This window comes from Apteryx mantelli, chromosome 3 (assembly GCF_036417845.1).
Source record: "Apteryx mantelli isolate bAptMan1 chromosome 3, bAptMan1.hap1, whole genome shotgun sequence".
Lineage (NCBI taxonomy): Eukaryota > Metazoa > Chordata > Aves > Apterygiformes > Apterygidae > Apteryx > Apteryx mantelli.
Window position 1 is genome coordinate 43,376,417 of NC_089980.1, and position 21,986 is coordinate 43,398,402.

Here is a 21,986-nt window from a genome sequence, read left to right on the forward strand (position 1 = left end):
TCAGACACAAATATGCATGGATCTTTTGAACATGCCTTGAGAAGAGAAGCATTGAGTTGCAAATTGAGATGCATTAGTCTCCTTTGAATGTCTTTTTCCATCCACTCATTTCACTGCAGCTCTGCATGTACCATATGCACTTAAGTCTGGCCAGCTTTTTTGCTTTACTGTGCTTTGCCACGTGGCTGGCGTGTTCTCAGCTCCTCTTCATAAATGCTTTTGTTGGGATAGTGAAGAAAACAGCACAGTAACTCTGACATCAGGTTGGATGTTTGTTCAGTTCTGCCTCAGAGAAAACAGAAGTAATACCCAATAATACCTGCAGTATCAGTAACTGTTTATTAGGTGTTGGATTTTTCTCCCATGCAATCAAAGGCTTGAGCATCTCTTTAGATGCCTGTAAAAATTTTCAAGCTAATGTTATAAGTAGGTTGTGTGGATGTTTTATTACTTCATGACATATCTTCTGCAGAAAATACATTTTGGTGAAGAAAAGGGACCTAAGAATAATTGTTATCCCAGAGTGTTATCATTAATGTACACAAATAGCTTTATAAAAGAAAAATCCTGTGGAGAGCCAAGCTGTGCTGATTAAGCTGAATTACGTTTGTTCCTTTCTGGGTTGGAGAGAATAAGCAGAGAGAGGCCTTTACCCTTAGCCCACGAAAGTGATACCCCAGGGAGTTCTCCAAAACCACAGTGTTCTGTAGGAGTGGGCAACCTGATTCCTGTAATACTGATTTCCTTTTTGCTTTAACTGTTGGGGGTTTTATATTTCAAACAATAATATAAGTCCTGAAGAAGTGAATATGCCTTAATCCTCCAGGAGCGCATTATCCTCTTATGAGTCTGATATTATGTTGATCATGCTTTAGAATAAGTCCTAGTTTTCTACTTCTCTTGGATAAATAACAGGAAATTTATGCTGACTTTTCATAGTAATGAATTCAATTTGAATGCATTTGTGAGCAATTTTGTTTTGAAATATTATTTTACAAAATAAATAGTAATAGTTAAGTTTATGTAAAATGTCTATTGCATAGTCTTCTGTTTAAAAAAAAAGTCAAAGGAAATTTCAACTGCATTTTCTTTTGTGAATTCGTGAACATTTACATTGAATTTTCAGTAGAAGGGAAACTTCCCAATGTCTTTGCCTTTTTGATTCTTGTAAGACAGCTTTCTAAAGCTCCTGTGATAAAGCGGCAAGCTTTCAGGTTATTGTTATTTCAAGAGATTACATGGAAGGAAGTTCTCACTCTGTAGTTAGCCACTGCTGCTAATATAAGTGTGGGACACAGGAGGGTTTTTCAGTAAATATGTTTTCATCCTTCTTTGAATCATGAAAAGACTTAGTACTGAAGGTTGATTATTGATAATCTCATGAACCCCAAATTATGTTTCTGATATTGAAACATATTCTTTCTTTTTTTTCTCTCTCTTTTCCTGACTCTTTCACTTCTTGGGCTGTTACTCATAAAGCATAGTTAGGAAATGTACCAGTTAGGAATTTATTTTGTCTTTATGAATATGAATGGAATTGGTTCTCTCTGATTTCTGGCTGCTGTACTCATTCTTGTATGTTCTGCACTAGCCGTTCTTTCAATTCAGTATTCATCCTTGCAACTGCTTACCCCTGTTGAGTTTGAGCAAGGCCAGCTGCTGCTAGAGTCGTTGCTTCCGTGCTCCCCTGCAAGTCTTGTAAATCACCATGATGAGGCGCCATGGTGCTTTCATCACAACCTGTTGCTGCCATTTATCTGTCTCGTACATGGCCGCCTTGTAGATTTTTGCCTCCTGTTTTGATACCCCTGACTTTTAAAAATATGCCAGCATACAGTTGCAGTTGATTTGTTGAATTTGCCTAAATTGACCAGCTCTAGTTTACAACTTACCAATGCAAAGTCGTGGACTGGATAATGAGACTCGTCCTTTGCATGTGTCCCTGCCTAGTGCTCATCGTTTTCTTCCATTCTGACACAGGCCCTTTTCTCACTCACTAGCCACTGAGCAGTAAGGAGTGTCTCTTCCACACCTGTTTGTCTGAATGTTTTTGTACGAGCACACGGTTTCTAGAGCTTTTAAATAGTTTTTTTTTATTGGCTCTATCATTCTTAAAGATAAAGTGAATTTACTTTTAACTCTTTTACAGATTACTTTACACGCACTTTTGCAAACCAGTCATTCTGAGGTGTTAACCATTTCACAATCTTTGTTGCATTTTTCACGTGTGCCTTGGGTAAATTCAGATACACTTCAATGTCAGTATCTTTCTCAGTCCACTTTCTTGCTTTTTTTTAATATATGCTCAGATACAGCCTTGCTTAGCAGGCAGAATTTTAGGGGAAAAAAATCAGCATCTGAGATGCTTTTACTTATTCTAATATTGTTTTTGCTGCTCACTCTTATGATAGATTTGTGCAAATTCAAAACAGATGCATGTTTCCCTGAGAGACCAGATTACGGAATCATTCAGACTTCTTGGTTCTGAACTGATAAAACAAATGTAAATAGATAATATAGATGGTGAAAAGAAAATTAGATCACTAAAGTAAATTTAGTTCAGTCAGCATTAACAGCCATTGTGGAGATATTAATGTTCAGTTACTGTGGAGTCTGTTTCTGTTTATATCTGTCATATTCTGTAAACAGATGTTGCAGAGCTAGGACTGAGATTTTAACCAGTTTGAATATTGTCATCTTTATAGAGGTAACATTCCTATGCAGAGGATTACTAGATTAGACCCATATGAGAGAGAGAAAGTTTGTTTTAGAAGAAGTAAAGGGTCTAAGCTGTTCTGATATCTCTTTCCCAAATCCTAAGGAAAAAACTTTATAGATCTAATTCCCTACTTCAAACCCTGCTAACCCACTAGAAATAGAGGAAGAAATTCTGAATTTAAAGATACCATTTCCATTAAAGATATTAAAGATTTTGAAAAGCAGTAGCCATTCACAAGCTCAATGAATATTCTGGTGTTTGGGGTGTGTACTCGGGAGTACTCCATCGAGGGGGTTGTTTGTTGTCCTAAGACACTGGGAAGTTGCATTCAAATCCCTGCTTGGAAACAGGAAATTTGAACCCCCCTGATTTTTACATTCAAATTCAGAGCCCTCATTCCAGTCTATAGTGGGAGAGAATGTAGTCCCCCTATTTCATTTAAAAATTCCATTTTTGTCAACTTTGCTTGCTTATCTTCTGCATTTACTTGAACATGGTACCTTGGCTATTTTTAACACCTGTCACCAAAAGATCTAAAATTACTTGGCCAACATTAATGAACTGGGCTTTGTAGAACCAATATTATGCTGATAAATATGATTTGTATTTTGTAGGCAGGGGACACTCCTGGATACTGAAGCTCTAAAGCCTGATCTACGTCTTTTTAGTCCTGAGATTTAATTATAAAACTGTCTTTGTCCTCTCCTCTTTGTATCCTTGCTTCTTTACTTAATCTATCATCTCTGCCAGACTTAAAAGGAAATCATGTGACATGAAAGCCTGCTTTTTTAGTTTGGAGACAGAAATGTTAACAGTGGAAATGTCAGTCTCATACCAAATCCATTTTTCATATTTAGTGGCTCTAGTTACGCAAGAAAATTTTGCTTTTCTGCAAGCTGAATATAACCTAATGTATAACCAACCCAGTAGTTAAAAAACCCCCAAACCCTTCTTGATTGCCTTTACTGCAAATCTCTCTGACCAAAATAATATTTAGTCTACAAAATAATATTTAGTTAAATATCTCCCCCCCCCCCCAAGCATTTGTGTCCCAGTTTGACCTATAACATTAAGCAAGTCTGGAAGAGCCTGTTGTCCTAACAGATGTTCTTGGCCAACTATTGCCAACTCTGCTAAATGTAACACAAATACTAATTTTCTTATTAAAAGAGAATACTACTTCTCTCTTGCATCCTGTTAATAAAACCTTCTCTCAGTCAGCAGAGGAACAAATTCACAGCTTTTGGGTAAGGACATGAGAATGCTGACTACTGCTGTTACGTTAGAGAAGGATCCTGTGGCAATATATGGGATTGCCTTCACTGAGTAATAGTATTTCCTGTTTTGAAAATGTCTAGATGTGTGCGCATACCCACCCACATGCACACTCACATCACCTTCATAAGTAAATATTGCTACAAAAATTCTTCCAAATAATGGATGTCTCCTGTGAAACTGGCCCATCTGTCTGCTAGTTAGGAAAGGAAGGCCTAATACTTGAACCGTTGTTTTGTGGTAATGTTTATTTACTTTGAAGTTGATTGTTGCATAAGATCATCTAATAACCCAATGAATTGGAGATGCCCAGATGTTCATGAACTAGCTGGGAAGTTACTGTTCTGTCTCTAGTTACCATTTCTTACAGGCAAAGTCATTAAATATAGCGCCTGTTGATATCTCCTTGTATAGTTGGAAGACCAGTCAGAGGTTAATGCATCTTATGCTAAATGTGTCATTTTCCTTTCTTTCTAAAGATTTGTCCTAACTAGATTGTTGGTATTCAGCATCTAACTTCTTCAAAACTTTGAAAAGTGCACTTTTTCTCATGCTGGCCTAAGCAGCTGTGGTCTTCAGTGTCGCAAATACCCTGCATTGCCACAGCACACTTTAAGATATATACAGTATTAAACTACTGATTTATTCAAAGTAACATTTTTACCAGAACAGATTAAATCCATGAATCACAAAAGAGAAGAATTATTAGATCTTTAGGTTCATCCTCTTGGGATTTCTGTACTACTGTCATATGTGGTGTATTTTTTTAGAATAATACTCAGTGAGTTGTTTCATGTATTTTAAGATATAGTGCTTCCATTCTGCTCTTTGCTTTTCTATCACACTGTGTTCCCTCAGTAAGAATTTTTTTTCTTGATACCAGTACTGAACATCACTTTACCTAATTTCATTCCATTAATTTGATTGTATCCCTGTACAACTTTTTTTCTTTCTTACTGGGCTTCATACCCTTCAACTATATATTTGTAAAGTCATTCTGTCTCTTTCCTATCGCCTTATTTGCTATTTTAACAAGTTTTGCCTGAATGTATCTCTTTCTCCTTCATCATGAGTCAGTTTTCTTTGTTGTTAAAACGATATCTATTAATTTTACCCAACTTTCCTAAGTTGTCTATATATTTTTAGTATAAAGGTGCAAAGGTTTGAATGAAATATTAAAATTTATTTTTATCAGAATCACAAGGGAGGGGAGCTCCCTTATCTCAGTTTAATAACACAATACCAGAAACAAAAGTTGTATTTGTTATTTTTTCTGCCTTAATTCATTTTAGTCTCATGTCTTTAGTCTCGAATTACTGCAGTCATGGATACAGGTTACGTTTTTTTCTAGGCAACCCCCAGGGATCTGAATCTGAAGTCAGCAGGCCTTGATTCTGACCTCGAGGTTAACAGATAATTCAGTGTGGTGGTAGGGTGAAGGGTTACAGTTTTCCTCCCTTGCATTAGCAAATCTTGGTGCATTGTATGGTGGTATGAGGAGGCCTGTGCTGATTTACTTTTTTCACCATTTTATTCTTCTTAGATGCTGTGGTTCAGTTTATTGTATTCCTTGGATGTTTGACATGTCAATTAGATGTTATCGGCAGTAATAGAAGGGTGGTTGCTGTAAATGTGAAGTGTTTATGAGTGGGCCATGAAATCACACCCAAGGGACGGTAAGAGAGAAGAGCGATAAATACAATGTTAGCCTACTTGCCACAAAGGAACTGATTAATAGGGAGCATGATTCCATATGGTATCTCTTAAAAATATTGTTTATCTATCTGCTGTTAGTCAACTCTTCAGTTTGAATGGAGAAAAATAATAAAAATAACTTCTAAACTATTGTAGGATTATGGGAAGAGGAAGTCTCCTCAAAGTTAATAACAGGCCCCTAGTTGTGTTAGTGCATATGTTAACGTGTGAGATAGCTCTTCATTATCTTTGCTACCTACATGAACATCAGGAGCAATAACGGCTGGTGACAAGTAAACACAACAAAATCCAGCCAGCCAGACTGTGCAGGTACATCCTCTGCCTGTATGCTTTGTGTGCATGAAAGTATGTAAATAAGATTGACTCATAGATCTAATTACTCAAGAAATTGAGTAATTTCACAGCCTCTCTCTGCTACCTCCCTCTCCCCCAAGGACGTCTGTGTAGGAACTACATGTGCAGCTCTTGACAAAAGCATAAGAATTTGTTTTGTGACATTTTGCCAAATTGATGATAATTTGATCTGGGCTAATATTTTTAAATATAAACTATGTTTCTGGAAGTACAGAAAGATAACCCACTGAAATAAAAAAAAGTCTAAGTACAGTTATATGTGTATCTATATGTACATATAACATGCAGTTATATGTGTGTGTGTATATGTGTATATATATATATGTACACAGCTTATGCGATAGAAAAATGCCACTGGATGCCTATATTGGCACGTGCATATATTTGAAAATCTAACTGTTAGTTACTAGATTTAGTTTTACTGATGCTCAATTTGATTAATCCTAACTTTTTCTTTATGTAATATTGTTTCTAAAACAGCAAAAATGTCGACACTGAAGCTGTGAAAGCAGAGATTGCTAAAAGGAGTCTTTTTACATTAGGAGCTTCATAAAGATGTCAGAAAGTCAATATAGACTTCATTAAATCTATTTTATGTCAACATTTGTATTCTAATAAGTACGCATTATCAAGTTTGCGTTTTGTTTCTACAATAAATCATACACAATAAAACATTTATAGCAGATCAGTAAAGAGCTCTTATTGCTGACAGATATTTTGTTTGGATTTGTTTTGGGGGGGGGCAGTCACATGAAATAAATAACTACAAATTTTGTTCAGATGCTTACAAAATTTTGTGTTCCTTATGGGAAGTAGATTCAGAATAAAAACTTTGGAGGAGAGTTTTCCCAAAAGATAGGGTCACATATGTTTACTATTCAATATATAAGGCAGTTATGGAACAAATACTTCAACAAATAATTTCTGATATTTATTATTCTCACATTTATTTTAGACTCTCATTATATTCAACCACTTTTATTTCCTCTTCTATTACTATTTCAAGTCCTGTGTGTTTTTTTTCCTTAGTACACTGGATAAAGTATATTTGCTATCTCATCGATGGAATATAACATAAGTATAACCAAGATGCATTAATAGATGAGTTTTGCCTCTGTGTCTAAGAGAGCTGCAGAAAGCAAGCCCTTGCTTCTTGCTTGCATCTTTAGAAATACCAAGTGTGACAGGCCACCTTTTGTGGGAGTGCTGTCATAATGACAGCAGAATAGATGGAAACTCAGTTGTAAACCTCAATTTTCAGTTGAGGGAGACGAGGGGAAGAACTGCACCGAATTTGATTTTAATTTAAAATCTAAAATGTAAAGAACCTTAGAGTCCTCAGGACTCTCTTCTTTCTAATACTTTCCCTTTCCTTCTCTGCTGGCTTGGGAGGTAGGATGGAGAGAGGATGGGGGGCTGAGCTGGATACCAAGTATAACTGGTTTCTGTGCTCTATGGGTTTCACTCTCTAAATTAGTATGTTAAATTACAGCTTTGACAGGAGAGGGGTTTTTAGTTCACTGTATTGTTTTGTACTGTTATAATGGAAAACAGGATCTGTTTCTTAAATGTGATTTTATAGGGAATTCATAAAGTAGCCATAGACCTTTTTTGTATTTTATAAATGAAAAAAATCTGTATAACAACGATAACTGTTATCATAGCATTTATAGTGCACTTCTTTGTTTATGTTTCAGGTACTCCATAGTAGAGATTGATATGGTATTCATTAATAAAACAAGTGGGTGTATTACCTATCATACAGAACATACTACAGTACTTGAGTCTCCATTGGCTTGCCTCTGCATGCAGTTTCTTACTTGGCAGCTTCATATGCTAGTTAATTGTTTTTATTAGTACAGTCATCAGACTGATGTATGGAAAGACAGCATGACTGAACTCAGTACTTTTCCTCTCATCGCTTTTACAAATGTGTCTCCTCACTATTCCATCACAGTGAATGCTGTATTTCATAAAATGACTTTGTAGTCACTGTTGGCCTCAGTCTTTGAAGTCCACATTCAAAAAACGTAAGCAGTATTTTATCATTCATAGACTGAAGCATGTGTGGACAAGTATTACAAGGCAAAATGGAGGTTACTTACTGGTAACTGAATTTTTTCAAGGTGTATTGTTCGTTTGCACATTTGCTTCCGACTCCATTTTGCTTCTCAAGTGAGGAACAAAAATGGAAGTTGTATGTCACTTTGGAAAATGAGGACAAGCAATGCTTGCGCACACAACTTACATGCTTAACTTGAGGCAAGCTATCTCCAGTTTTATTTATTTGAAGCGCATCTGCACGCACAATGAGAATATGATATGGCTAATACATCTTAATGAATGTTAGTTACATGTAAAAGCTTCCTCTTTGGTCTTATGTTTTTGGTCTGAACTTGATTTCAGCTATAATCAGTGCTGCTATGTTGATCCTACAGTGTGGTAATGTTTTGTAGTGCCAGTGCCTCATTAGAAAACCTTAATAAAAGGTAAACTTCCATTTCTTTCTTAATTCGTTCCTTCTGGAAGAGAAGGAAATAAAGAGGAAGGATTGCTATTTATATCCCATTGTGTATAATAAATCCTTAGAAAAATAGCAGCTTTTCGTAGGAGTGACTAGGCAATAATTTAAAATGCTGAGAAAAGCCATTAAATTCTCTAAAAGATGAAATGCTGTTGTAGAGCTATAGGTAGCTTAAACAGTAAAAACTTATTGTTATAATTTACCTGGACATCAGTATTTCTTGCATTCTTCCTGCAGTAGCCTGATAAACAAAAAGACAGGAAGAAACATGGAAGCGGTGGGGTTTGTAATGATTTTCTTCTTCCTCTGAATAGACTGTGGCAAATAGGTTGTGGGATGCACAAAGCCATTGCGTTTTCTAGTGACAGCTGTTGCTGTTGTGGAGATGAAAGCACTTGGCCCAAGAGCCCATTTATATGTTTGAGCAGAGAAAGTGATTTTTGTTGCAAGGAGCTCTAAGTGAGACAGACAGAGTCAGAGAATAAGAGAGCAAAAGATAATTATCTAAATTATGTTCAGGCTATTATAGAAGACGAATATAGTCACAATGTAATTAAATATGACAGGCTCACAGGATGCAAGCGTGGCTTTGGAATGCTAATCATCAATTACTGCTTCTCCTTCGGGGAGTCAGGCAGAACGAGAGACGTAGAAGTGGAGCGGCTGAGGTGAGATGTAGAGTGTTAAATAAAACGCCATAGGGCTGTAACAAGGCTAATTTCTTTTGGAAGATGGAGCTGTGACATCAGGAGACTTGCTGGCCAAACAACTTGTACTAGTGCCTTTATCTTGAGGAGCCTGGTATAAATCTGTGTAGGCTGATAGTTGCTAGTTGTCTTCAAGATGTAAACCTCAGCTTGAGGTTGTGATTATTTCTGCTGTTAAAGTGATGATCAGGACTGCTGCAGATTGAGCAGCAAATCTAAAATGAATCAGCCAGCAAGACAGGTGTGAAAGCAGAAAAAAGATCAACACTTCCTGAATGCTTAAAAAAGCCAAACCCTGAAAAATGCATTCTATGTAGGGTTGCTAATAAGAAATACAGAGGAGTCCAAGGGCAACCCTGTCAGTTTATGGGGGAAAGAAGTTTCTGATGGCTTCCTTATGACCGTATCCTAGTTAGAGAATGGTGAAAGTATTGCCACTTGCTTGAAAGATTTGTTTGCTTGGCACAGGGGAGGAAAGGTGGAGAAATGGCATCTATTACACAGATAGATCTAATCCCAGATCAAAAAAGAGATGCTTTTGTTATGGTTTAGTGCAGCTGTTCCTGGAATACGGTGGAATATGTATGCATCAATACCAGAACTGTGTAGACAGTTTGGAGAAAATTTTTGTAAAGACCATCAGACATGATTATGAGGATAGAAAGACTAGCTCATGTGAGGAAAGAGTAAAATTAGCACATATGCATGGCTTGGCTACACATTTACAAAACCATTTGCAAAATAAAAATTCTACAGAGAAATTGAAATTATGTTAATGGTACCAGAAGAGATAACTAGTAGCAAAAGGAGAAAATTGAAAAGAAACTTCAAGCTAAATGCAAGGCTTACCTGTGATGTCTTCCATTTAATTGCAGAACACCACTGAACAATTGTTATGGCTTGATACATAAACAGAAGTCTTACTGAATATGTTATATCAGCAAAAAATGGAAAAAGAAGGCAGATATGCCATGATAATGTTCTGTGGCTAATCTCTCTTCCCACATGGAAATAGTTACGCAGTATAAATTATCTCTCTGCTGCATAATCCCATTCAGATTGGGGAGAGGTGTTGCTTTGCATCTGTTGATATTCTCAGATATACTGTTCTAAATGAAATTGGTGCAGCTTTTTATTCAAGAAGTTTTGCTTTGCTTATTTTGAATGTATCTTCTTCCCAAATCCGTTTGGATTGTTTTCTATTTTGCCTTTTCCCTTTTTCTGAGAAAATAAATTAAGAGACCTAATGTTCTCATTATCCCATCAAGAACTAATTCTCTAGTGGCAATATTGAATTTTAATAACACTCCTACAAGCTGTTTGTAATTCTGACTTCCTCTTTTTCTAAGGGAAGGGAGTAAAATAGACACATACTTAAAACAGTAAATATTCGCAAGACAAAATTTGTTGAAAACCCAATCTCCCTTCAAGTCTCACATCCTCAAGAAAAAAAATTACTGTTATATCATGTTTTGATATTAATAAAAGGGCAATTATAACAGCAGTGTGGCAGAAAATATGGATGTGTAGTGCTGTGAGAAGTGGAAGAATTTAGGAGTTTCCTGGAGGAGGTGATCTAGAAGCGTGTTTTCAAAAGGATCTGCAGCGGACTTATCAGCTTCTCTTAATAACTTCCCCAGCTGCATGACTGGTTAGTTGTGTCATTTTCATCCATCTTTGGAAAATCTGTGCTGAACTCTGGCAGTGATACTTGACTGGTGCTCAGAAGCACTATAAATAAATATATTACCATCTATATTCCGTTCTATGATCCCTAATTAACCTTTTTCTCCAGTCATAGGACACAAACTCTAGCTTAGAGGCTATGATGGCATAGACTGTTCTTAATAGCTTTCTTAAGGTTTTAAGCTCTTTCATTTAGCTCAGTTTTAGCATGTTTTCCAAATCACTAAATAGGGAAGTCTCATTTTCACATCATCACTTTTCTTGCATAAAGTGTACATGTTTAAGTGTAAAAGCATATGCATTAATGCAAACTATGGCAATAGTTTGTTATGAGAAATAGTGTTACAATTATCTAATTGTCACAGCCACTCGTCTTTGGGAGTCTATACTTCAAGATAAAAGGAATATAAATAAACCATGCAGTGTAGATAACTCCTGTGCCTCTGAGTCCTGATTCAGACCTCACCTTTATATGTCATGAATAACTCTACTTGAATCCATTACTTCATGTAGTAATACCAGTAAGACACTTGAAATTGGGTCTTTAGCAGGCTCATAATCGTCTTTAAGGAAATATAACCTGACAGCAGTGATAAAAGTATAGTCAAGTAAATTAGAACCAAAAATGCCATGTTTGTGAAAAACAGATTATGATAGTTTTCTATTAGGAAGAAGTTCTAGTGCAAGACAAATAGTGAGCAGCAAAGCTGTTACTGCTGCCAGGCTTTGATGTATTCTACTGGTGGTGAGTGCTGTTTTGTTCTGGTTTTGCTTGTTTTGTCTGGTCCTTTATTTCTTCTATGAACACTTTGGAAGTATTCTGAATACATTCAAGAAAACTTTATCCAATGGTTTTCCTCTTTAGTAAGTTCATCATGGTATTTAACTACATTTTATCATTGAAGCCCTCTGTGATAGAGTCTAGTTTTGCTGAAAGTTAAATTTTGTATCTAGCTTTCAAGTTTTATGAATAAAAAAATAATTTTAATTCTAACTTGATTAGGGTAATGGAAGACTGTCACAAAACTGAAACCTTCAGATCCTGTTGTTATTGTTTGTTTCTTTTGTTTTACTGCTAGTATGTTTTGTGAGCACGAGAGTATGGTAGGAACCAGAGTCCTTTGCCTGCTGTTCGTTAGGCTACTTAAGACCTGTTGTACCTCACCCAAATCCGAAGAGTATGAATGAGGAAAACTATAGTGTTCCCAGCCTAGCCCTTTTATCCAAAAAGCTCTGGCTCTGGCGGGAGGTGTTGCGGGGAGGTCTGCTCTTCTTGCTGCCTCTGTGTCAGGATGGGGAAATCCTCACAACCGGAAGTGAGAACACTTATATGTCACTCTTCAGTTACCGAAAGTACTGGGGCCTCTACGAGGCAGGCTTGGCTCCTCTGCCTCCGCTACTCTGGTTACCGAGTGGGATGGAGGAGATCCTCTGTTGGTATTCCTAGAGCTATGATTTTCTTTAACCAAGTGCTGATGATTTCTCAAAAGTAGTTCACAGGTGGATGCATTTCCTTCTGTTTGTCTGCTAGTAATAGTCAAGAGTGTTAGACTTTGATTCAATTTTTTTTTCTGTTACCATTTTATTAAGTTTTAATAATAGTGTGAGTATTATTCTTGCATATAAATTATAATACTAAGTTATGCAGGAAAACACGAGGGGCTTAAAAATAAAAAAGAACAAGGAGTGTTGGGAGTTCAGGCCATGGAAAGTGTTTTTCTGTTTGTCCCATTACGTGATAGCCTGTGCTGTCACTTGAGTGGATTCTCTGTATATTTTACTGCAAGCTGTTGTGACTGTGGTTATTAATATTTTTTGTATGGCTTTCTTGGATTTTTTGCAGATCCTGGCAAACAATCACTTTTGATAAACAACCTGCATCTTTCATCAGAATAGTTGGAACTCACAACACAGCTAATGAGGTAAGGACTTTGCAAGAAAAGAAAACCTGTATTCTTCATGAATATATGAAAATATACCTAGTTTTCATATATTACTATGAAATCAATAATGCTCTCTAAAATGCCTAATCTTTTCATGCTGGCAGTCTAGCAAAAAAAGAATGCTTTCCTTATTTAAATATTTGTGAACTCTGTTATCATCTTCCCAGACTCTGTAGAGTTGGAGGGGTGCTGCCAGGGTGGAGGATTCCCCCCACCCCCCCCGACAAAGTACAAGAAACGCATCTGGTTTTGACTTTTGCACAGTGCCATCAAACATTCCTATCAGGTTTGGTTAATATTTAAATTATTCCTTATTTTGATGAATGATCAAATTACCATTATAATGCACGAAAGAAAGGCATATAGCCTCTGATTACTTGTTTTTTTCACCTTTACATTATCTTTTTAATGAATAAAACATAAGAAAAATCTCATTCTTCCTAAGAAAATCTTATTTGCATAAGATTCTTTTATAATTAATTTTCATACCCAGTAAATCAGTTAACCAATAGTAGCCAAACCAAGAGATTTTTTCATTTATTTCATATAGAAAAAACATGTTTTGCGGAAACCTAGTGAGTTCAGTATCATCCTCTTTCTGTTTTCTTGTGCTTCTGCAATTCATAATTGTTGTGTATTGTCTCAAATGAAGTCCAGATTTTACAACTAACTTCAGTGAAACTATTTACAATATGTAAATTTAAGAATATTTGCAAGTCTTTGAGATTAAGACCTTATATGGCAAGATGGCAGGGGCACTAGGGGCTGCTTGTGTGTGTGTACACATGCACATGCACCTGTCTACACCCCACACGTGTAGAACACCACAAAACATGGTACTTCCACCCTTTACAGTGAACTTTGGATAATGCTATTAAATTTGTAGTATTAGTTGAGTCTGCCAACTCTAACAATATGAAAAGTCAGGATTTCTGGTCTTATTTAGGATATGGGGATGCTGGTCCTTAGTAAGGCATTGGAAGAATTGTAAAATAGCATTGTTTATGTCCAATTTTAGAGCAATTATTGCTATCATATGCATGACCAGATGTTAATAGTAGTTCTCACCAGACAGTTGGAAAGAAGCTGACTGAACTGGGAATAGCAATTTAAAAAGTTTTTTCTAAGCACTGTCTCTTGTAGAGTGTAGTTTAGTCTTCATCAATGAATTCTCAGAAATACAGAGTCAGAAGCTGCCTCTGGAAGGTTTGTTGCATGCGCATGCAGTAGGCCTTTTTTATTACTGATTGATGTATACAGTCCTGTTTGCTCTCGTGTCAGTATTCGTAGGTTCTCATCTCTTTACTAAAAAAGACTTTATTAGTACTATGTATTTAAAGTGTAGTAAATTTAATATATCTACTAAAAATGAATGATTTTATATCAGAAGATCAATCAAGAAGAGCATCAGTAAGTAAAGACACAAATGGAAATATATATTATCCAGCCCTTTAAAATGCCTGCATGTTTTTCAAAATACAGAAGCAAAGTAGTATTTACTTTGCATGTTAATTTCTTTTTATAAGCACTTCAGTATATCTAAACGCTTATATATTCCTATAAATATGAATATAATAGTGAAAATGTGGGGAAATTATAAATATGATATTTACTGGACTTTAAGACTATGGTTGTGAAAGGAGGCTGAGTTAAATCCATTTTCTCTGTAAATGCATCTGTATTGGCCTCTGTGGCAATGACATAGATGATCTACATATGCAAAACTTATTTTAAAGTTATACATTGGCTCTGATTAAATTGCTATGTGTTATGCTGAATAACAGTAAAAGAAAGATTTCATAGGTTAGTCATTGGATATGATTAGCTGTTATTTTTGCTTTTCTTAATAGGTTCCGTTTCTGCCACTGAATACTTGATCCACTTATATCAAGATAAAGTGCATAGTAAAGTAATTTGGGAAAAGCTGGGTGAAATCACATTAGTGTTCTGTTTAGGCAGTATTCTATCACCAGTGGTACCCAATGTGAGATGCATTGGGTAAGCTTAGCAAATCAGCCTACAAGAAATATTTCCTACTACTTTTTAATTCTTAAAGATAGCTTTAAGCACTGAAAAGTAATGGCCTTTTAGGCATAATTCTAAGTAGGAACTGGTTATAATTTCTGAAGAACTGAATATACCATGTTGTTATTCATGTGAAGCACTGTAAAACTATGGTGAAGATTAGTGTGTGCAAATTCAGACTACAGCTATTCATATGGTAGCTTGATAGGACTATAAATACACATTCCTGTTCTAGGTCTTTTCTCTTTTGTCTTAGTACCCCATAGTAAATTTATTTTTCAAACGATGCATTTCTGCTAAAATTTATAAGAGCAACATTATTAGAGTGCACATATTGCTAAATTACATTGCTTTGATATGTATTAAATTGATGATCCATAACATTTTGTCATAAGGTTTTGTTTGCAGAAGACTGCAACAAGACTTTTCTAATACTTTCAATTTTAATAATAACACTGTAACCAAAGTTTGGGTTGTTCCAGAGGCAATCGGCTCAGTAATCTCTTCACTAAGAACATAAGCAGTTTCCTCTGATTCTGAACTACTTGATGACTCATTTTACTTCTTCTAAAGCCTTCTGCTGTCAGGCCCCCATAAAGATAGATACTTTTCCTAGTCCTTCAACTGTATTTTTTTTTTCTTTTTTCCCCTTCCTTCCTTCCTTCTCTTTGAGTCTTACAACATAAATTTCTCTCACTGAAGTACAACTATCTGACTTTCCCTAATCCACTACTGTTTAGCTGGATATTGAACGCTTTGAATTCAGAATAGTTCCTCCTCTGCTAATGTCATCATCTCTGTCTTCTTTCAAGTCATAGATACAGCCAATACAGTGTACAAAATCAGTTCTGTATCTCGATAATCTCCTACTTTGCACTGTTTCTGCTTCCACATACCTTCATTCCCATGGACATTAAGGCCCATTTATATCACTCTGAAAATAGAAAGTGGTCACAGAGACAGTATAAATTACACTTACTTTAATTTATGTTTGTTTTAAGGATGGTTTATGTTTTCAAATCAATAGGATAAGTCATACTGCAAAAGTCTTTTTATTTGACTTTTCTGAGTACCAAAAAAGGCATATTTTGTCTGTGATTAGAAAGCAGGAAAGAAAAGCTTGTGCATTTGTGCTTTGGAACTGTTCTAAAAATTCTGTTTTGTGCTGCATTATATCAGAAAACTTATAAGTTCAAAAGAAATAGGCTAGTGCTATGCTTTTCTTTTGTTCACAATTTAACTTTTTCTAAACAGTATTTTTTTGGCGAGATTAATTTTCTGTGAATGCCTGCAAACATCATTAAATCATACCTTTCCATGTATTGTCATGTATTTACCTCAGATTAACAGTTTTACTAGCCTTCCTCACTTGGACTAACACTGTAAAGCACACAATACTGTGAGAATGAGGCAAAAATGGAAAAATGCTTACAATTTTAGGAAGATATAATAAGCTGAGAAGGCAACATAGCTTAATGGAATGAACACAGAATGGGGAATCAAGCTGTAAGTTGAAATTTTGTCCTATAGACATCAGTGGTAAGATTTCCATTGATTTTAGTAGGGTTGAGATTTCATCTTTTGTGTTATAGACCCCAAGTTAATGTTGGGCTGTGTATAGAAAGTTGTTGATTCTTTCCCTTTTTTCCTTTCCTTTAAAATAGAGTGAATAATACTTGCAAAAAGAAAGAAAAGGTGTAAGCATTATCAACTAGTTATGGTTTACCGTATGTTACGAAGGTGTAAAATGCAGTGCATGGTAGGAATTAAGTAGAACAAAGCTGTATAAGAAAAAGTTTTCATAAGCTCACAAACATCTTGAACTTACAGCCTAGACAGGCTACCACCTCTGTGATTTGAGTATCTTGTCTTAAAGACAAAAGAATCTGACCCCTGCCTAGTTACTGAGAATCTCATATTGTAGCTATATCTGTCACTCTGTTTTCCAAAAGGTTTGAAATATGCCTGCAGATTGCTAAAATTTGTCATTTTCTATGGAGTTTTGAGACTGATCTCATGCTATTCTGAAGTTCAGATAGGCTTTTTTTTGTTTTTAATCACCTGTTATGATTTTTTCAGTATTTTTTGTGTTTCTTCTGGGAAAAGTATATGTGCTTCTGTTATCTGGCTCTTATCTTCCTTTGTGAACACTGAGGCAATGATTCATTACTGTTTTAGCAGCGTTTCCTACTTAGGTCAAAATGCCCTAGCACCATCTCTTGGAAAGCCTGCTACCTTCTCTGGCAACCACAGTTCCTTATGTTGCATTTGTCCTAACTTCTGAAATATCTCTTTAAGTTTGCACATCCACTTTCCCTCTCTTCTATTCCATTCTGTAATTTTCTTGTGAACTTGATGGTCTGGTTCTCATTTATTATGTCTCTCTTTATTCTGATCATATTTTGCATTGCCATACCACTATATTCAGTCACAACTGCTTTCTTCCACCCTTCCTGTGCTCATCACTTGGCAGCAGACAGATTAATGTATTTCTGAGTAGTTCTCTTTTTTCATCGTTCTTTATTTGATTCCATTTGCTTTTGCCTTTTTTTCCCTATTTCCATTCTTCCAAATTTTTTTTATGGAGTTCTTTTATGACTCAGGCATCACTGACTGTTATTCCTTGAAAGGAGGAGGCTTTTTAACGTAAACCTGATGACCAAGCCTCTGCTGATTTTAGTGAGAACAGAAGTGGATCTCTAGTCTCCCCCTGCCATGACACTTGCATCTAAAGAGTTCTCATTACTGTGTCTACAAATATTTTACTCAATTCATTATTGCTGCTTAATGTCTCAGTGTATGTCTACATGAGTAAATTTGTAAGTATTTAATTGTGACTATTATGCTGTTTTCAAGAATCTTCATTGAAATCTTGTGTAATTTCCTCATCATCATCACCAATTTTATCATCCTCATGCTGAGATGAACATTAAAGAGCTTAGTATGAAAGAAACAACATAAATGAAAGTTAGAAGTTAAGAATTGGTACTTCAGTTTTAATAGACTAGCATTGGCTAAATTTTAGCAGTATCCATACTATGTTAAAAAAAACAACAACACTTACATCACTATTTAAAGGGAAATTTTAAATGAGAAACACTGTTGGCATAGGATACAGTAGAAATACAGAATCTTCTGATTTGTAGACCTTCATTCTATTCATTAGACTATACTGCCTTTCAAGAAAAGCAGCGTATAACAGAGATGAATTGATGAGATATTGTTCTTTTCTAGAATTCCTGATGCTGATAAGTGTGCCTGGAAAAATGACGATAGCTGTCACTTCAAAAACATAAGAGCATGATAAAGTATGAAAGGGGCTTCTCAAGAAATATAACCGAATGAAAAAATTGGCTTCTCAAGAGCTATAATAAATAGGGAGAATTCATGCCACTGTATAAATTAGACTTTAGAAAACTCACTACAATGCATCTAGAGGAAAGCCATTGTATGTGTGTGTATTTGTAGGTATATATATGTGTGTGTGTGTGTGTGTACATGTAGATATATTTGTAATCTGTTCACATGTATATATGTAGAGGCATAGCAATACATCTTTATGTGTGAACATGCATGTATATATAGAGATATAAATATGCATCATTATGTATCTATATAAAAAATTGCAAGAATTTTTACATTGAGCGGCACAAGAAAATATAATGAAGCTACAAAAAACCCACAATGTGAATAATTTTTTATTGGTTTCATGCACACTGTCAGAATCTGATTAACTAGATACCTCCCCAGAAAAGACCCAGGGACTATTGCAGACACATCATTGCAGATGTCTGCTCAATGTGCACTTGTTCAAGGACAGTCAAAAAGAATAATAGAATTTTCAGTTGTTTGAAAGAGAGGGTAAAAAAAAAAAAAAAAAGAATCAGTAGTATACCCATGTTTTGTTTATGGTATCTGATTTTGTCTGTGTTAACTTGAAAGGGTATGGGAAACGGCAGTTAAGATTATAAGAGATTACCCTTGTTTGTGAGGAGAGATTTAAAAACATGAACTTATAAAATTATAAAAAGAATAGAAGATGTCATAAAAGCATATAAAATTAACTCAGTGAAAGTTTAAAAACAGTAACTTTAAAATTCAGTTTTTAATGTTCATCAAGCTTTAGCTATAAAACTACAATACATGAGAAAATAGCAAATTTTAAATTAGTGTAAGAAAAAATTAATTTGTATAGCATGTGGCAAAACTGTGCAATTATAGCTATGAGAAATCATATGGAAAGAAATTTAGTGACATTTTAAAAGAGTTCCTCCTCTTCTCCTCCCAAACCCTACGAGAGCAAAGTATTGTATAAGTAAGAGTAAGTAAACTAGAAAATAAATTGAAAAAATGCTTAAAGAGATGGTTCTCTTCTCTAAGATATAATCACCTGTACAATGGTCCAGGTATCACTTGAAAAATCAGAAATTGATCACTGTTTGAAGCTGAATATTTCATTCAATGAAGGAGCAGTCTCCTTGGACACTCCGAAGACATTTCTACATATTCCAGGATATGTCTGCAGAGGTATTATTGATTACAGCAGAGGTCTATCCAGAAATAGAATTATATGGAGAATGATAAAAAATTCATTTCTAGTGTGTATGAACATTCAGTTTTTGAGGATGTAAATAGATCATAAGGTATGTTTAAGACAATTAATATTATTGTTGTTGTTATCCAACAGCATGTTGTCTGATAGTAGGTATTTATGTTACTTTGCAAAGAAAATATCATTTACAAATATCTCTATTTGCTTTGGAACAATCTGTCTGATTTTCAGTGCCGTACATAAAGGTTTGTATAATTTGGAGACCTTCTCATACTTTGCTGTTATTAGTGGTATCACCTCATAATGTTCATGGTACACAGACAGATGCTTTGGATCTCATGATGAACATTCTAATTTGTACTTTGCCAGTGCTTTGGCACTGATCTGGCCTGCATGCTTCCATAGAGATTTCATTTTATTATGATCATGCTTTTGCCAGCAGTTAATTGTTTGAACATTTAGCATTTAAGCATTAAGCATTTAATTGTTTTGCTTTATCTTCATTTTTTTTTTCTCTCCAGGTGTTTCACTGTGTGCATTTTGAGTGCCCAGCACAGAACAGTACCCACAAGGATGAGGGCAGTAAGGAAGTGGCAACAACAGATTTGGGGACTGGTGGACAACAGCTTGTTTCTCGCCCTGTTCGAGCTGGAAGCACCAGTTCCCAGCATTCCCCTCCTGGATCCACCTTGCGTTCACATGCTCACCAACCGTAAAAGAGATTGAAAGGGAGCTTTTGAAGACCCGTTGACATTATATGAAATTATTCACAACCTTCTTGTGCTGGCACGATTTTTTTTTTTTTTTTTCCTCTCAGTGAACAAAGAGGACCATGTCTGGAAGCTGGAAATGCTGAAATGGAAAAGGCTTCCCAAGGACATGAAGAGACTGCTTCACTCTCCTCAATTTGTTCAAATCAGGCTGGTCTCCAGGGGGGGAGAAAATAGGTCTTCAGTCTTCATCAAGTACCCCATTAACACCCTACCTCTCTAATCTAACCAACACAAGGAGAACGGAAGGAAATAAAAGGCAGAGCTACAGTGGAAATGTAAAATGACTTGTGAGCAGCAGAATGGAAAGCATATGAAATAAGTATTTGTTCCCTGAAGGCTTCCATTAGCAAAGAAAATGTTTATCTTTATGGAACACATCAGTACGGAATATTTGTTATTTTTTAAGCTTATTCTTAATTCATATTCCTTTGTAACTAGTAAGCTGTCTTCTAAATCATTTTGACTCTGTATCCCACTTTGCTACAGCCAAAAATAAGAAAAAAATGCAGTGCAGTAGATTAAGGAAGTATCAAGTGTGTTTACCTGCTGAGATGCAAATTCCCTCATTCATCAGTGGGATGACAAGAAAAGCCTTCATGATATCAACAAACTAATTAATGGATGCTATATTAATCTTGACCTTAGTTGACTTTTCAAAGTACAAAATTGTCATTTCTTATACTCAAAGGGGAAACTCCTAAATGAGGCATCCATCTTGAGAAAAACATATTTTCTGCTCTTGAAGATGATTACATACATTTTACCTGTATTTCCAAGAAAAGTTTGACAGATTTTTTGTTTAGAAAAGTGGAACTGCACCTGACTACTAAAAAGCAGTTGTTCAGAATACAAAAACAGGAATTTGCAGATAATTATTTTTACCCAAGAAAAGAATGTTTTACATTGTGGAGCCTAAAATTTAAAGGCCATGCATAAACTTTTCTCATCATCTTCATAAAATAGGATGCTTTAATACTGTATTGTAAAAAATCTAGCTCTTACTGTGCATCACAGAATTAGTTATCCATCTGTGTCTGTTTGGATCGATTATCTGCTTTGCTTGTTTTAAGTGTTTTCACACTAATGATGATGCAGTCTCATACTCTGCAGGTCCACATGGCTTCTAGAAGAGCTCCACATTGGTCTTTCAGTATGTGATGAAGTGTTTCTGTATTAAGACAAACGTTGAGGTAATTGGCAAAACTGATTAGGAGGGTTGATTCTCCGCATGAGGTACATTATCTTGGAAATGTTGGCTCTCCAGTTTTATGAACTTGGAATTTCCTTGGTGACAGATAGCCTTGTCAGAAGAAAACAAAGGTAGTGTAGGTTAAATATGGTTTTCCTTTGTATAACCATAGTGATAAAATGAGTTATATCAGCATAGCAAATAGGATGTTAATTTGTCACACCGCTTAATTTGAAAGAATTTTCATGTTGGATATCAGTTGGGCTGAAAAAAGAAGAAACATAACAAATGGTAGCAATGAATCAGTAGACACGTTAAAGGAGATATGCTTCCTCTTTCTTATTTCCAGTAAAATTGGTTTGGTTTTATTGATAATATTATAGTATTTTTCATGAGCAGGTCCCAGTTCCGTTTTTCTGATGTTTGCATGCAGCCTCCTTCCTTCCCACCGCTATTTTCTGATTTATGATGTGTCTCAGTGAAGATGCATGCACATCGCGTTATACGTAGCTTTCAATATATG

At 35.5% G+C, this 21,986-nt stretch overlaps 1 protein-coding gene across 2 annotated transcripts in view; it reads left to right on the top strand.

Moving 5' to 3' along the window:
- Positions 1-21,299, top strand: part of BTBD9 (BTB domain containing 9) — a 136,235-nt gene extending 114,936 nt beyond the window's left edge. For both annotated transcript variants that reach the window (XM_067293191.1, XM_067293193.1), the window contains 2 exons: positions 12,825-12,903; positions 20,023-21,299. In XM_067293191.1, the coding sequence (XP_067149292.1) occupies positions 12,825-12,903; positions 20,023-20,217 (274 nt within the window). In that variant the 3' untranslated portion in view covers positions 20,218-21,299. The remainder of the gene's footprint in view (positions 1-12,824; positions 12,904-20,022) is intronic.
- Positions 21,300-21,986: the final 687 nt, after the last annotated feature.